Below are 13344 nucleotides of genomic sequence, written 5' to 3'. Positions count from 1 at the left end.
ATCTTGACATTGGGCTTTGATGACATCGTCTGCTCACACAGCAGCGGACACAATCATAGAGCACTAGAGCAAGAGTTTCGCACAAGACCCTTGCAGAAAAGAGCTTGCGCTTCAGGAGTCCTTTCTAGTGATGTAGAAACTACGTACCTTACCGACAGTATGTGGGCCTGAAGACTCTCGCTGGACTTTCTGTCGGTTTCACGTGGACAATTGAGAATGGCCCTGTTCCTGTGGGACATGCACCATCGTAGATGTATTTGTACTGTACTGTCCGGGATGAAGGACTGGTGTGTGTCTCAAATATTGCTACACGCACAACTGCCTCCATGTTCAGCAGAGTTTACACCGTCTCCTGTCTGGGAGAGTCTCCACCTTGACATCATGGAGGCTAAAGCGGGGTCCCAGTTGCCATCGTACACCGCGCGCTCTTCTGACAATGGTGATGGAGGGATGGGAAAAATATCAGCTTATTGCACGAGCCATGGCATGAGCTGTCAGGAAGAGGCGGAGTTAATTCTGAGATTGCGCGGGATGACCGGAAGCGCAAGGTACTATTACGAACAGTCAAGTCTGTCTTCGGTATGCCGCGGTATTTGCTCCGCGTGCCGAAACAGCTTAGCCCGTTTCGCCATGTTCATGAAAATGGTAAGGTAGGTAAGCAAGACCAGCGGATACTTCAAAGCTTAGTGCATTAATACTTTTGACCAGCCTATCACTAGCTGGTCAGCGGATTTGTACGGAGAGCTATGCCGCGCGGTTTTGGGCACTGCCCTTGTCCAGCTTTTGCATGACGAAAGACCTGGATAAAACGTGGGTTAGTGCACATTGTCACGCCCATACCGGTACTGCTCTTCTCTGGTGAAACATCTGCATCTGTTCTCGAAAACCCCTCCAGACCTCTCGGTGCTGCGTGCCACATCGCACAATCTCATTCGATGCCCAAGGAAAACCTTGTCATCTCTGTCATTGTGAATTTGCAGATGATCCAGTGTTAGACTAACCTTCCTCTGTCCGAGTCCACCCCACAGCGATCGTTTCTCCACTCTTCTGACCGAGTTAGCTGCGTGCGAATATAACCTTGCCTTGCTCTTTTGTTCTCCTCATTGCTGTTAGCCACGCCTATTCTATCACTGGATTTTTGGATCAGCGGATTTCGTGACGCAACTATTATCTGGACTCCGCACTATTGTATACCCGGCACCACACCGCATATCCTCATCTGGGTCGGTCACGACCACTTGCAAGTCACACGACGAGGGTAAATTTTGCCGGCCTCATCGTGAAACAACGCACGTACTGGTGGTAAGTGACCAACTATATCCCATGCTCCTTGATATGCTTGCACACCTCCCAAACGTATGCATGCCTGTTTTGTCGAATGAGTGCGGCCGTGCTTGCTGGTCTCGTTACGAGCGGCAAAACACTATTCCTGTAAACACAGAAATTCCTCCTCATTCTCATCATCTATCCTTTCACTTTCCCTTCCAAAAGCAAATTCGAGTCTTGGTACGATTGGACGATCCCCGACGATTCTCTGACCAAGCATGCTAGAACCTCGCCGCTGCAGCCGTGGAACTCACTGTTGTCGGAGTGATCGCGGTCCTGTCCGGACTATCCGTTATTTCGAACCACGTCAATTCAGAAGAGGTTCGATTCTGATCAAGAGCCTACCCAACGACGTCGAAAGTGTCTCGAGAGCTGTAGGACAGCGTCATAGATACGATCATCGAACCCGGGCTACCGAAAAGCTGGCGACCTCTCGAGAGCACGCGAAGAGGTTTCTACGATCAGTGATTTCTCATAATCACCCAGCTGATCGTTCACCTTCGCCGGATCCATCAGAACACAGAAAGCCTTCAAGAAAGAGGACAGAGAGTCCATTTGGCAGAGATACAGGGCAAACATCGACTCAAGGCGACGAGATGAGGGCTCAAATCCGAGGATCCCTCGGGGGATCTTCTAGTGGCACGGCCTCGAGGCCATCTCTGGTAGACGATGTATATCACGGACGATCACGGGAAAATTCTGTGCGCTCTTCTACCGCTTCCCATGTTATGCTGGGTACAGACCCAAACGACAAGCCACTGGTGTCAGGCAGCGGCGTATCAGTCTCGATCAACCTTGCGGAACCGGTACTTTTCCTACAAGGTTTCGACCAGAGCGATCACACAGATAGAAATACGGCAATGCTTAGAGGAACACTTCATCTCAGAGTTACGAAAAGTGCAAAAATAAAGGCTGTCACCCTAAAGTTCAAAGGCAGGGCATTGACAAAATGGCCCGAAGGCATACCTCCGCGCAAAGTCGATTTCGAGGAAATCGACAACATTATGAGCCACACATGGCCTTTCTTCAACGCCCAATTTCCCACTGCAGAAGCTGGCAGTTGTGCCGATCATGTGGAGCTTCACAAACCTCCAGGCAGTCCGGCTTTAGGAAAATCCCCCAACGTGTCAACAACAAACCTGACCTCGAAAGATCACCGCAAGCTTTCGTTACAAGTGAATCAATCACGTAGTTTCGGCAAGGGCGAGTCCGCTACTGGTGGACCAACTGTTGCGCAAAAGGGATACCGTACCTTTTTCCCTGGTGACTACGTCTACAATTTCGAGCTGCCTCTGGACAGCCGTTTGCCAGAGACCATCGATGTCGACCTCGGATCCGTCAAATACGAACTTGAGGCCGTTGTTGAGCGAGCCGGAGCATTTAGAGCCAACTTGGTTGGTATGAAGGAGGTGCAATTGATCAGAGCTCCCGCCGAAGGCTCTCTGGAGCAAGTCGAGCCTATTGCTATCAGTCGAAACTGGGAGGATCAGTTGCACTACGACATCGTGATATCTGGAAAGTCATTCCCATTGGGCGCGAAGGTCCCTATTGCCTTTAAGCTTACACCACTCGCCAAAGTGCAATGTCATCGCATAAAGGTGCTTGTGACCGAGAACATTGAGTATTTCTGTTCTGGCAAGCGTGTGCACCGCATGGAGCCTACTAGGAAAGTGCAGCTATTCGAAAAACGCGCAGATGCAGCCCCGACCAGTACCTTCCCGGGTAGTTCGATGCGGGTGACAGCCGGAGGTGGTGTACCGTACGATCAACGGGCACAAGCTGCTGCTGGAGAGCAAGTGACAGTCGCTGATTCGACGAATTTGCTTGGTAATCTCGAAGGCGAGAGCAACATTGGACCTACAGAGATGGAGTTCGATGTGCAATTGCCGAGCTGCTCAACCAATCGGGAAGGAAACCGATCTACCAGACTACATTTTGATACGACGTACCAAAACATCCAGGTACACCATTGGATCAAGGTAATTCTCTTTCGCTTGTTTCTAATGATCAAAATATGTTTTGCTAACTTGGACCAGATCGTCATGCGTCTGTCCAAACCAGACGCAGAGAACCCGGGCAAGCGCCGTCATTTCGAGATTTCCATTGACTCTCCGTTCCATATCTTGTCATGTCGCGCAACGCAGGCCAACACATCTCTTCCTGCATATTCTGGTCCAGAAGCCACGAATGTGGCATCTCTGTACGAATGCGGTTGTCCCAACGCTGCTCGCCGACGCAACTCACCTAGTTCGTTCCTTCCGACCCTCAATGCCCTCAATCCCTCCACACCAAGGGATACACCAGACCCGAGCTCTTCAGGATCGCCATCCCCCGGCCTGGCACGTCCTCAGGCTGCACATATTGGAGGACCGACAAATCACGTGCATCAAATGGATCGACCGATTCACCTGTTGCGCGCACCATCTTTCAATCCCCCGGCTTTTGACGACGAAGAGGCACCGCCACCGATGCCTACACCACCACCACAATATGACAGCATCGCATCGCCGACAAGCGGTCTTGCAGATTATTTCTCTCGGCTGAGCGACGCATATGACGATGACTCTGGTGACGAGGCATTTGGAGCTGGCAGCAGGGGACGCGTCGATGTGCCCTTGACTCCTGGTGCCAGAGTAAACAGAAGTATGGATGTAACCCGCACTTGGACGCCCATCGGAGCGCCGGTGCCGCGCATGACGCTGCCGCAACGGTAAATGCGATGCGTTCATATTGAAGAGAGCAGCTCATTGAGAACGCCCGAGAGAACCGGGGCTCGTGTTGCAAGTAGCTATGAATATCATGATAAGTATGGGTAAAAATGCGGGGTTACACAAATGCATGTATGACGCTCTGACATGCTCTTGCATATGTCTCGTATAGAAAGCGGTCGCTTGGGAAGCGCGGGTTTAATGTATCAAATATATGTCCTGTCTTTCTTTCTTGCAGGAACGAGGACGGGAGAATCTGGAGTGCATTTGCACAGTCATTTCTTGTTTGATATTTGGTCTATATTTGTTGCCGTGGGCTAATCCCTCACGGGCTTCTGGAGATAGTTTTGTATTTGGGAACAGCATATTAGATATGGATGGAAAATTGCGATGGGAAATGAGGTACGATCAAATTAAGAATGTATGCTTGATATCCAGACCATAGTGCCATGCTCTCACTAGAAGACAATCATGAATATGGCTGTTGCATGTCCATCAATGTCGCAGACACCATAACCAGAAAATGAGGTTTCGTGAAAACGAGACCTTATGCCAGTCTCCACAACTCCAATATAAGACGCAAAGTCGACTAGCAAAAGAAGTGCCCACGAAGAGATATAAATCGACAATGCACACAAACTCCACCTATTTATTCCTACCGTACCCAGCATATGTACCCATCTGAATCAAGCAAAGCAGTATCATAAGCTACAAGAACCACACCCCTCGACCAAGCCCTGCATCTTCATGAAAGAAGGACATAAAGAAAGCAAAAATGTACGCGCGGCACATCCAATCTCTGTTCTCTTCTGCAGGATTCAGCGAATGAAGAAGCTCTGTAGTGGGACGCTGCTATATATACCCTGGCTCTGATCGGATTTGATCCACCACACGGTGTGATGCACGAGCTACCTTGCGCGCAAGTTGCACTTGTGTGTATGGAATCCATTAGACAAGCTATGGAGGCTTTTTTCTACTTGACTTTACCAGGACTGAGATCCTATACTACTGCGTCGATGAGTACATGATTCATGCTTCCCTCTCCAACCCGCAAAAAACCAGTCAACTGAATTATTCGAAGAGTCAGTCAGTCAGTCAGGCCCGGTCAGACGTCTCAGAAACGAAATCCAGATCTGCGCTTTAGTCGTGTTCCTCCCCTCGTGTTGCGCATTTTCCAGGGTTCACGATTCGCGCAGAGTGTCAGGGGGAATCAAACAACATGAGATGATGTGCAACGAGGGCGAAAATCCGACCTGAAACACGCACCACACACGCAAAAGGAGCCAGATTTGGGGGAGGAGAGCGAAGTTTCAGATGTAGTTCTCTTGCAGCACGCACAGCACTGTACTGCATGGATCATTAGAGAATGAGTGACGAGTAAGTTGAGATTTCGAATTGTAGGTAAATGTATATTGCGCAATGGTCAAGTCCTTCTTCTGCATACAGTACATACGTAATTCTCGTCATCGGCCGTGTGAGATGAACACAGGCGTAGACGTGCGTGTGTGTGTCGTATTAGCGCTGTAATATGTAGGTCTCTTTAAGTGAGTGTATGTTACTCAGCCTCACTACCGAAGGGCGACGGTTCCTAGATGTGAGAAAGTGGATGAATGCATAGGGGATTGATCTACTGCTTTTCTCTTCCCTTTCAGAAAGTCGCCCGAATATACTGATTTTCCGTCCCGAGACTCTCTTCAGAAAGTATCGGCTGGAAATCACACAAGTCATTCTTTCTTTCTCCCTTTTTCGAATCACTCAAGATTTTCGTGTTTCTGGTCGGAGTTCCTTCCTCTGACTGATCCTCGACGATTGGTTTTAGACGATCAGAGACGAGGACAACAATCTATCCGCGCATAGCATACAGAACCAAACACAACACAAATGTCATACAATGGGGCTCCTCCGCCGAACATGGGTCCTGGTGGCGCGTCGGAAGCGATGACAGGCGCTTCAGCACCGAGTAAGCATACATGCTTTTCTGTCTTTCTGTGCGATGGAAAACCTAATGGATCCCTTGCAGTGACCTACGAACAACCTTCCTCCGGCGGTCCAGGGGCCACGGACCAGAAAGCACCGCAAACATCAGAGGAAGAAGGAAAAGGAGATTGCTGTGCCGGTTGCGCATGCGCATGCGATGATTGTTGCTCTTGTTGTGCGATGATGTGATATTTACCCCGGAAGAGATCTGATGGATGTGTCTGTTTACCAGCCATGAATACAAGCTGTGGGTCTTCAGTGGACAGTACGTTCCACGAGGAGTTTTTTTTTATTGGGTGGAGGGACATAAAAAGGAGTTTGGGAATTCCCGTCGGCAGGATGCGATTAGTCTCCTGAGATGCTGGATGGCAACGATTAGTTATTTGCAAGGAGGGCGGCGAGTGCGCCAGAGTGATCGTTGTCCTCACGACTTGCGCAAAGCAGAAGGACCTGTTCACATGGCAAGTGATCGGAATTTGAGACATGGCTAGTCTAGAAGACGGTTCTTCTGTCCTTCTGGGCACTGATACTGATACATGACGACGGGATCAACAAATTTATCAAGACATGAAGACTAGGCGAGATCAATCCTGGCTGCTGTGCTTCATGACGGCCCAGATATGGGGATAGGTCACTACGCGATGGGCTGATTGTCTTTCTCACGTCGAACCAATCGACTCTGTGCGGGCAAGAAAAAACAGAAGCAATAGGGTAATTGCATAGACATGTCAATCCGCAAGAGATACCTTGGTGGAGGCGATACTGTCATAGCCAAGTCCGAGGTTCGGGGACGGGCTGGCCGACAAAAGAATGCAAGAATGTGGGGTGGAGGGACGACAGCGCTGATGTCAGTGAAACCCGATCCCCCAAAAACACCACCCTTTCCCGACCTCACTCTCGAATAATTACTGTAAATCAAAGGACAAACAAAAATAACATTAAATCTTGTACTAATCTTATTCAATCAACTCCAGTCTTCTGATTTTCTGCTTGCCATTCCCTCGCAATGGCATCCGCAGAACCCACCCCAGCTGCTGCTGACCCCTCCATCACTAACCAATTAGTCGTCAATGTCGGAACCAGACGCTCGGTGCTGGCACGCGTACAGACAGACATTGTAGTCAAGGAGCTGCGCAAGGCATGGCCGGAGCACGAGTACGAGATCCACGCAATGGCGACAATGGGCGACAAGAATCAAGTGACTGCGCTACACGAATTCAACGCCAAATCGCTCTGGACGCATGAGTTGGAGGCACTGCTGGCAGAGAGCAAGTTGGACATGATTGTGCATTCGCTCAAGGATATGCCGACTCAATTGCCCTCTCAAATGTCTCTTGGATGCATCTTCCCTCGCGAGGACCCACGTGACGCTCTCGTGGTCAAACCCGGTCTCGGCTACACGTCTCTCAGTACCCTACCTCAAGGCGCAGTGATAGGCACATCCTCTGTCCGCCGGAGCGCCCAGCTGAAGCGTCTCTTCCCACACCTCAACTTCGCCGATGTGCGCGGCAACATCGGCACCAGACTCGCCAAGCTCGATGCCGAAGACGGACAATACACCGCCCTCGTGCTCGCGGCGGCAGGCCTCTTGCGTCTCGGAATGAACGACCGTATCACATCCTACCTCAGCAGCAAAGAAGGCGGCATCCTGCACGCCGTCGGCCAGGGCGCCATCGGAATCGAGGTCCGAAGCGACGACACCACGGCCAAAGAACTTCTCGCCAAAGTAGGCTGCCCGCACACCACGCTCGCCTGCCTCGCCGAGCGCAGTCTGCTGCGCACCCTTGAAGGCGGCTGCAGCGTGCCCATCGGCGTCGAAACAGAATGGATCACCAAGGGCGTCTCGCTGTCGAGCAACGTCGGCACAGGCGTAGGCGTCGGCGCGAAGCCAGCCGCAGATTACGACAAGATGACCGGCGTGGCCGTCAGCGGTCGCACTGGTCTCGAGCAGAGTGGCGAGACACAGGGTCAAGGCAACGAGAAGACGGGCGAGCTACTGATGCGCGCCATGGTCGTCAGTCTGAACGGCGAGGAAGCTGTCGAAACGGAAATGAGGAGGTTCATTGAGACCGAGGAGCAGGCTGATGAGTTTGGCTGGGACGTCGCTCGCAAATTGGTCGAGGCTGGTGCTGGCAAGATTCTTGAGGATATCAACCTGAACCGAAAGATTATCGAAGAGCAGGGCGATGCATAGATGGATAAAAAAGAGTCCAGACAAAAGACACAAAGACTGAAATGACATGCCTAGACATTACTCGGACCAGCAAGATCAACTCTCACTTTCCACTCTTGAGCAGTAAAGAAGACAGTGTTATGGGGAAGGAACGAAGCTCACAGCCTGCGAGGTACTGCAAGGATGTGTTGAGCATTCAAATCACGTTATGACCTGTGAAATCACGAGGCCTGGCGAAGATGGTAAACAGTCATAAGAGGAAACAAGACAAGACGATTGCGAGAAAGAAAAAAGGATACATAGAATTGAATACATTCACCATACAAAAGCTGTCGGACAACAGAGCCGGTCGACCGATACCGCTACGGATCATTTCCCTGTTCCTTCCTCTTTCGCTCGTTCCTACTTTCATCCCAGGAGAAGATCCAATCCTGGCAAGGGGGCTAGGAGACACTCTATAAGAGTCGGACCCAGGGAAGAAAGATTACAGGCACGATAACCCAAAAATAACGCCGTTTTCGACATGCTAAACTTGTCCCCTCGTCTTGTCTCTTGTCTCGTTTCGTGATTATTGAAACAAAATGGAAAAGGAAGAAATTGTGTCTAAAATTTCCCCTTTCTATTCGTTCATGCGATCTGCTTGATCTTGCACTTCCATGATTCTCCGGCGAGAAGGGGCAGACTGCAGACGACCGTCAGTGAAAGTTCTCTTGTTTACACGTGAAGAAAAAGAAAAGAGAAAGTGCTTACCTGGCACCCAAACACCATCCCAACTCGTTACCCTTGATCTTCTTGGCAATCTTGACCTCACGATCAATGGGCATCTCGTAACCCGTGTGCAAAAGCGCCATCATGAAGTTCAGATCGAGACACGTCTCAGCCCTCTGCATCAGCTCATCAATGGCGCCGGTGACGGCCTTGAAAGGCTCCCATGATCCCTTGTCGCTGCGCGGTCCATCGCACACACGTGCGGTGAGTTCCTTGAGCTCACGGAGAGTGAAGGACTCGGGCATGCCGAGAGGTGCGGTGCGGTCAAAGAAGTAGGAGAAGAGGTAGACTTCCTCGCGCGCGAATGTCTTGTCGAGAGAAGGTTGGTGAACACCGTTGAAGGCACAGGGGGCCAATTTGCACTCCTTCTCCTTCAGTAGCGTCTTCTCAGCAAGAGCGCGGCATTGGGCAGCGCTGCCGGTGGTAGGTCCGGTCATGTTGACCTTTATCGAGGCGCCCAGAGGGTGGTCTGCGCCGAGCTCTACGGTGACTTCTTCGGTCATGCCTGGGATGAGGCAGGGGTTGAGCACGGGAGACTTGAGCCAGGTGCGCGAAGATGGGTTGTTCTCGTAGACGTTCTGGACGACGAGCTTGTGAAGGTTCTCACGTGCGGCCATGAGACCGTAGCCGAGGTAGGAGTGTTGGTACAAAGTGAAGTCGCGACCGCCGAAGCTCAAGGCGTACTTGTGGTCGCCCTCAGCGAGCTGTTCAGGCATTCCACCGGCGGGAGACTGGGGGAAGGTGGGCTCGAAGACAATCTGTGTGCTGCCACCACCGAGATCAAAGACGGCCGCTGTCGGGGTCTTGTCAGGGCCACCGATCTTGCCCAACAGGTAGTTGGTGGTGATCCAGGCGTAGACACCCTCGTCCTTGCCGTCCATGACCTCGACACCGCCATGCTCTTCGCTGACGACGGGGAAAGGGTAGACGGTCTCGAGACGAGTGCGAACAGCCTTGAGTATGGCATCGCTGAGTTCGGGACCGAGCTTGCGCAGACCGGCTGTAGCCTTAACCGCGATAGGGGTGCAGGACTTGATCTTGTCGGGGACCTTCTCCATGGCGAGATCCAGCAACATGTCCAAGCTCTTGGCTGCACCTTCGGCGTCGGCCTTGTACGAGCTCAAGCCTGAGCCGCCCTTCTTGGGTTCTGTCATCTTGAAGTCCTCACTCTCGAGTTCGGGGGTCGCGCCACAGTTGTTGAATCGGTAGACGTGAATGCGAGATCCAGTGCTGCCGGCATCGACCATGAGGGCATATTGAATCAGAGGCTTGCTGGAAGAGTATGAATTTGTGCACTTGGTGGTGCCCAGCTCGGGACTGGAAGCGACATCGCCGCCGGGGAAAGGTGGTGTAGCAGTGGTGCCGGATCGGGGAGAAATGTAGAACAAGACGAGAAGGACAAAAGCCAGTATCCCTCCCGTCTTGATGTAACGGGCGCGCTGTCCTTGATTCATCCAGGCTGACTTGACGTCCTGCATGGGTGAATTATCGTCGTCCCGGTGTTGTCTATGTTGCGCCTCCTCCTCCTCCTCCAGGGCGTGTGCGGATATCTGCGACTCCGTTCTGTTGTGGGACTTTGACACAGAAGTGCGACGACGCGGCGTTGAAGACCAATTGGGAAGATAGGACCAGATGTTGGACTGTCCCTGGTCGAAACTCGTGGACATTAAACCTTGTTATTTCGCTGACTACAAAAGACGAGCAGGACCCCGTATATATAAGGTAAGGTATGCTTCGTACTGTTTGTTGCCAAGGAATTATATCACAACTGTTGAACCATCCGCAAGGCAGACAGCGCAATTGTAGAGGTTGAGAAGATGCAGAAGCCCAAGATGATAGAGAAGAGTGAACGATAGACCCTGCCAGGTGCTAAGCAAAAGATACAGGGGAGGGAAAGAGATGCTAGGAAATCGGATTTACGAATCAACAACTTTGCCCCCTTCTTTCAAGTCGCGATGCGTGGCATATTTACTACTGAACCGTGAACATTCACCCATCTTATAAATACTCGAGTCAGGCAAGAGGGCTCCACACTCATTGTCCGCGGCGCACTAGGTCTGCAGCCCCAGGAGATGCCAAGGTGATGCTGCAGGGGTCTAACCAAACTCATTACCTACTGTACCTACTGTACCTTAGCCATCTTATACTTCTGGCTCACACTAGAGGTAGTGCAAGGTAGCATTCACGATCTCTTTCGTACTGTTCTTTTCCCTTTTGACCAAGCCTAGCGCGTTGTCTCACAGCATCGCCATTGACCATTGCATGTTCCAACAACTTGCTACACAACGATGGCAGATAGCGAAATCCAGAACGTCCTTAAGATGCTTGAAGACGACCTTGGTACAGAGGTCGAAGGCGTACGCACCGTATCAGCAGCCACTCCAAAACATAATGACTTGCTTCATCAGCTTAGGAATCTCACCTTCCAATCAGGATGCATTAGTTCGCTCTCTACAGAACGTGCTGTGTCTATCTGTTGCCGCTATAGTTTTGATGTCGCCTCGGTAGAGCCAAACCGCATCGCTGTGAGGTGTCTCTGCAATATTCTGTTTTTGGCAGAGCAGACACGGCAGATGTTTGTGAGCAACGAGAGAGACTATCCAGGGAAAGCAGCACTACATATGAAGGTATGTTGCCCGCCCTCATTCGTGGCCTGTGATACAGTTTCTGTACTACGAGACATGTCGAATTTACCGCCACTAAAACATCCCTAGAGTACCGATCCTGACGACGTGTTCACGTCGGCAAGACTCCTGCTTTTCTGTACATATGAGACAGACCTAGATTTCGAGCCTCTGTTCCAGAAATACGAATTCGCAAACACTATTAATCAGGTGAGTTCCGTAGCCTGCATGATTGTCTCTTATACTGCCTAGATGATATATTGATGACCCTGCGCAGAATATCGGGCATTACGCAAGGCTGATTCCAATATCAGAAGGTACCCAGAGAGACACTCTCGAACGTGCTTGTACAGAGACACTGAAGTTACTCTACAATTTGATTGATCGTGATCCGTACCGAGCTACACTATTTGATGAGGCGCTATATCCTATCCTAGACCTGCTCTCTAAAGCCTCAATACCCTCCCCACCACTACAGCTTCTGATATCGTCCTTAATCAATCCACTTAATCAACTAGAGCTCAAGGAAGGCTGCCCTCTACTAGTAGAGTCAAGCAACAACATTTACCTACAACGATTGGTGCTCATCCTTGACCTTGCTAGTCAGACCTATAGCGCAGCAGAGATGAATATCAAGGCCTCACCACTGGTGCAAGTCCTCCTTCGCGCAACGGAGCTCTCTCCCCCTGGCGTGGCATCGCAGCTCGGTAAGATCCTTCTGCCATCCGAACAAGATCGGCAGAATGTGCTCGGAAAGAACGATTCGTTGCCGTCAAGACTACTGAGACTCTTCAACAACCCAGCCGCACCTGAATTGAGTGCACTCCTGCCCGCGTTGTATTTCGAGTTATCGGACCGAGATGTGGATTTATTCGTGTCCAACGTTGGCTACGGTTTAGCAGCTGGATATCTAGCCTCGAGAGGCCTATATCACGATCCGGCGGCTCACAACAGACGCGTAACAGAAGATTCGAAGGAAGACTCCAGCATCCCCACTGAGAACGCACGTCTTCGAAACTCCGAGATCAATACTATCACAGGGCAGTGGCGGAAGGACGAGATCGAATCTGAACTTCCAGAGCTGACAGAGGACGAGAAAGAGCGTGAGGCAGAGAAGCTATTTGTCTTGTTCGAACGGTAAGTGTTCGCTTTGTGGTCGGAATCCAATTGACATACTCTAGGCTGAAAGCGACTGGCGTGATAAATGTTGAGAACCCAGTAGCTCGAGCTGTGCATGAAGGTAGGTTCGAAGAACTTGAATAGATGAAAGATGAAATCAGGCCAGAAACTCCGTCGAGGACATTGTGGCCGAGGTCGAAGCGACAAAGACGAATGAGGCATGTCTGTGATGCAGAGGTGAGGGGTTACTGAGGTATAATTGCGAAGACGATGTATACAGTGCTAATGACTGAACCAACAATTGACTTCGAATTAAGGATCCAGTAAGATCAGAACAGAGCAACGGCGTACAAGGGGCTCATTCTTTAGTCATTGACCATTGACCGGGTAGTCATCGGCTAGTCATCTTGGAATCATTCACCATCCACTAAAGACTCATTGGATATTTCATTGGTGACTCGTCGAAAAATGGTTGGTCGCACGAGACGCCAAGATGATGGGGCGCAGGGGTCCGTCCACCGCGTCTATTTGGGTATCTGTGGCATCTGATTGGTGCTCACCTAAGCCGCATGTGGCGATGGTGATTGCTTCGAGTTGCTTTGGTTGTGACGTTGATGGAATGTTAACTAAAAACCATGACCTTGTCTTG

The 13344-nt window shown here is 50.8% G+C and overlaps 4 protein-coding genes across 6 annotated transcripts; 3 read left to right on the top strand and 1 right to left on the bottom strand.

Annotated features, from left to right (window-relative positions):
* Positions 1-1922: 1922 nt before the first annotated feature.
* Positions 1923-4040, top strand: AAFC00_002716 (uncharacterized protein; the record flags this gene model as incomplete). Its single annotated transcript, XM_069342070.1, has 2 exons — positions 1923-3305; positions 3363-4040. The coding sequence occupies 2 exons, from the start codon at positions 1923-1925 to the stop codon at positions 4038-4040; spliced, it is 2061 nt and encodes a 686-aa protein (XP_069198577.1).
* Positions 4041-7017: 2977 nt separating this feature from the next.
* On the top strand, positions 7018-8205 carry AAFC00_002715 (uncharacterized protein; the record flags this gene model as incomplete). Its single annotated transcript, XM_069342069.1, has 1 exon — positions 7018-8205. The coding sequence occupies one exon, from the start codon at positions 7018-7020 to the stop codon at positions 8203-8205; it is 1188 nt and encodes a 395-aa protein (XP_069198576.1).
* Positions 8206-8811: 606 nt separating this feature from the next.
* On the bottom strand, positions 8812-10619 carry AAFC00_002714 (uncharacterized protein; the record flags this gene model as incomplete). 2 transcript variants are annotated; one of them, XM_069342068.1, is made up of 2 exons in its annotated part: positions 8812-8866; positions 8935-10619. In XM_069342068.1, 2 exons carry the CDS (start codon positions 10617-10619, stop codon positions 8812-8814), a joined length of 1740 nt encoding a protein of 579 aa, XP_069198574.1. The 2 variants fall into 2 exon arrangements, with proteins under 2 accessions (XP_069198574.1, XP_069198575.1); XM_069342067.1 differs by having other exon boundaries at positions 8935-10406.
* Positions 10620-11240: 621 nt separating this feature from the next.
* Positions 11241-12839, top strand: AAFC00_002713 (uncharacterized protein; the record flags this gene model as incomplete). 2 transcript variants are annotated; one of them, XM_069348034.1, is made up of 4 exons in its annotated part: positions 11241-11579; positions 11667-11786; positions 11854-12713; positions 12758-12839. In XM_069348034.1, the coding sequence occupies 4 exons, from the start codon at positions 11241-11243 to the stop codon at positions 12837-12839; spliced, it is 1401 nt and encodes a 466-aa protein (XP_069198573.1). The 2 variants fall into 2 exon arrangements, with proteins under 2 accessions (XP_069198573.1, XP_069198572.1); XM_069342066.1 differs by having other exon boundaries at positions 11574-11579.
* Between the last annotated feature and the right edge of the window lie 505 nt (positions 12840-13344).

This window comes from Neodothiora populina (assembly GCF_041146345.1).
Source record: "Neodothiora populina strain CPC 39397 chromosome Unknown canker_contig_15, whole genome shotgun sequence".
In the NCBI taxonomy this organism is placed as follows: Eukaryota; Fungi; Ascomycota; class Dothideomycetes; order Dothideales; family Dothioraceae; genus Neodothiora; species Neodothiora populina.
Note: the sequence above shows the minus strand (reverse complement) of the source record. Positions and strands in the feature narration are given on the sequence as shown.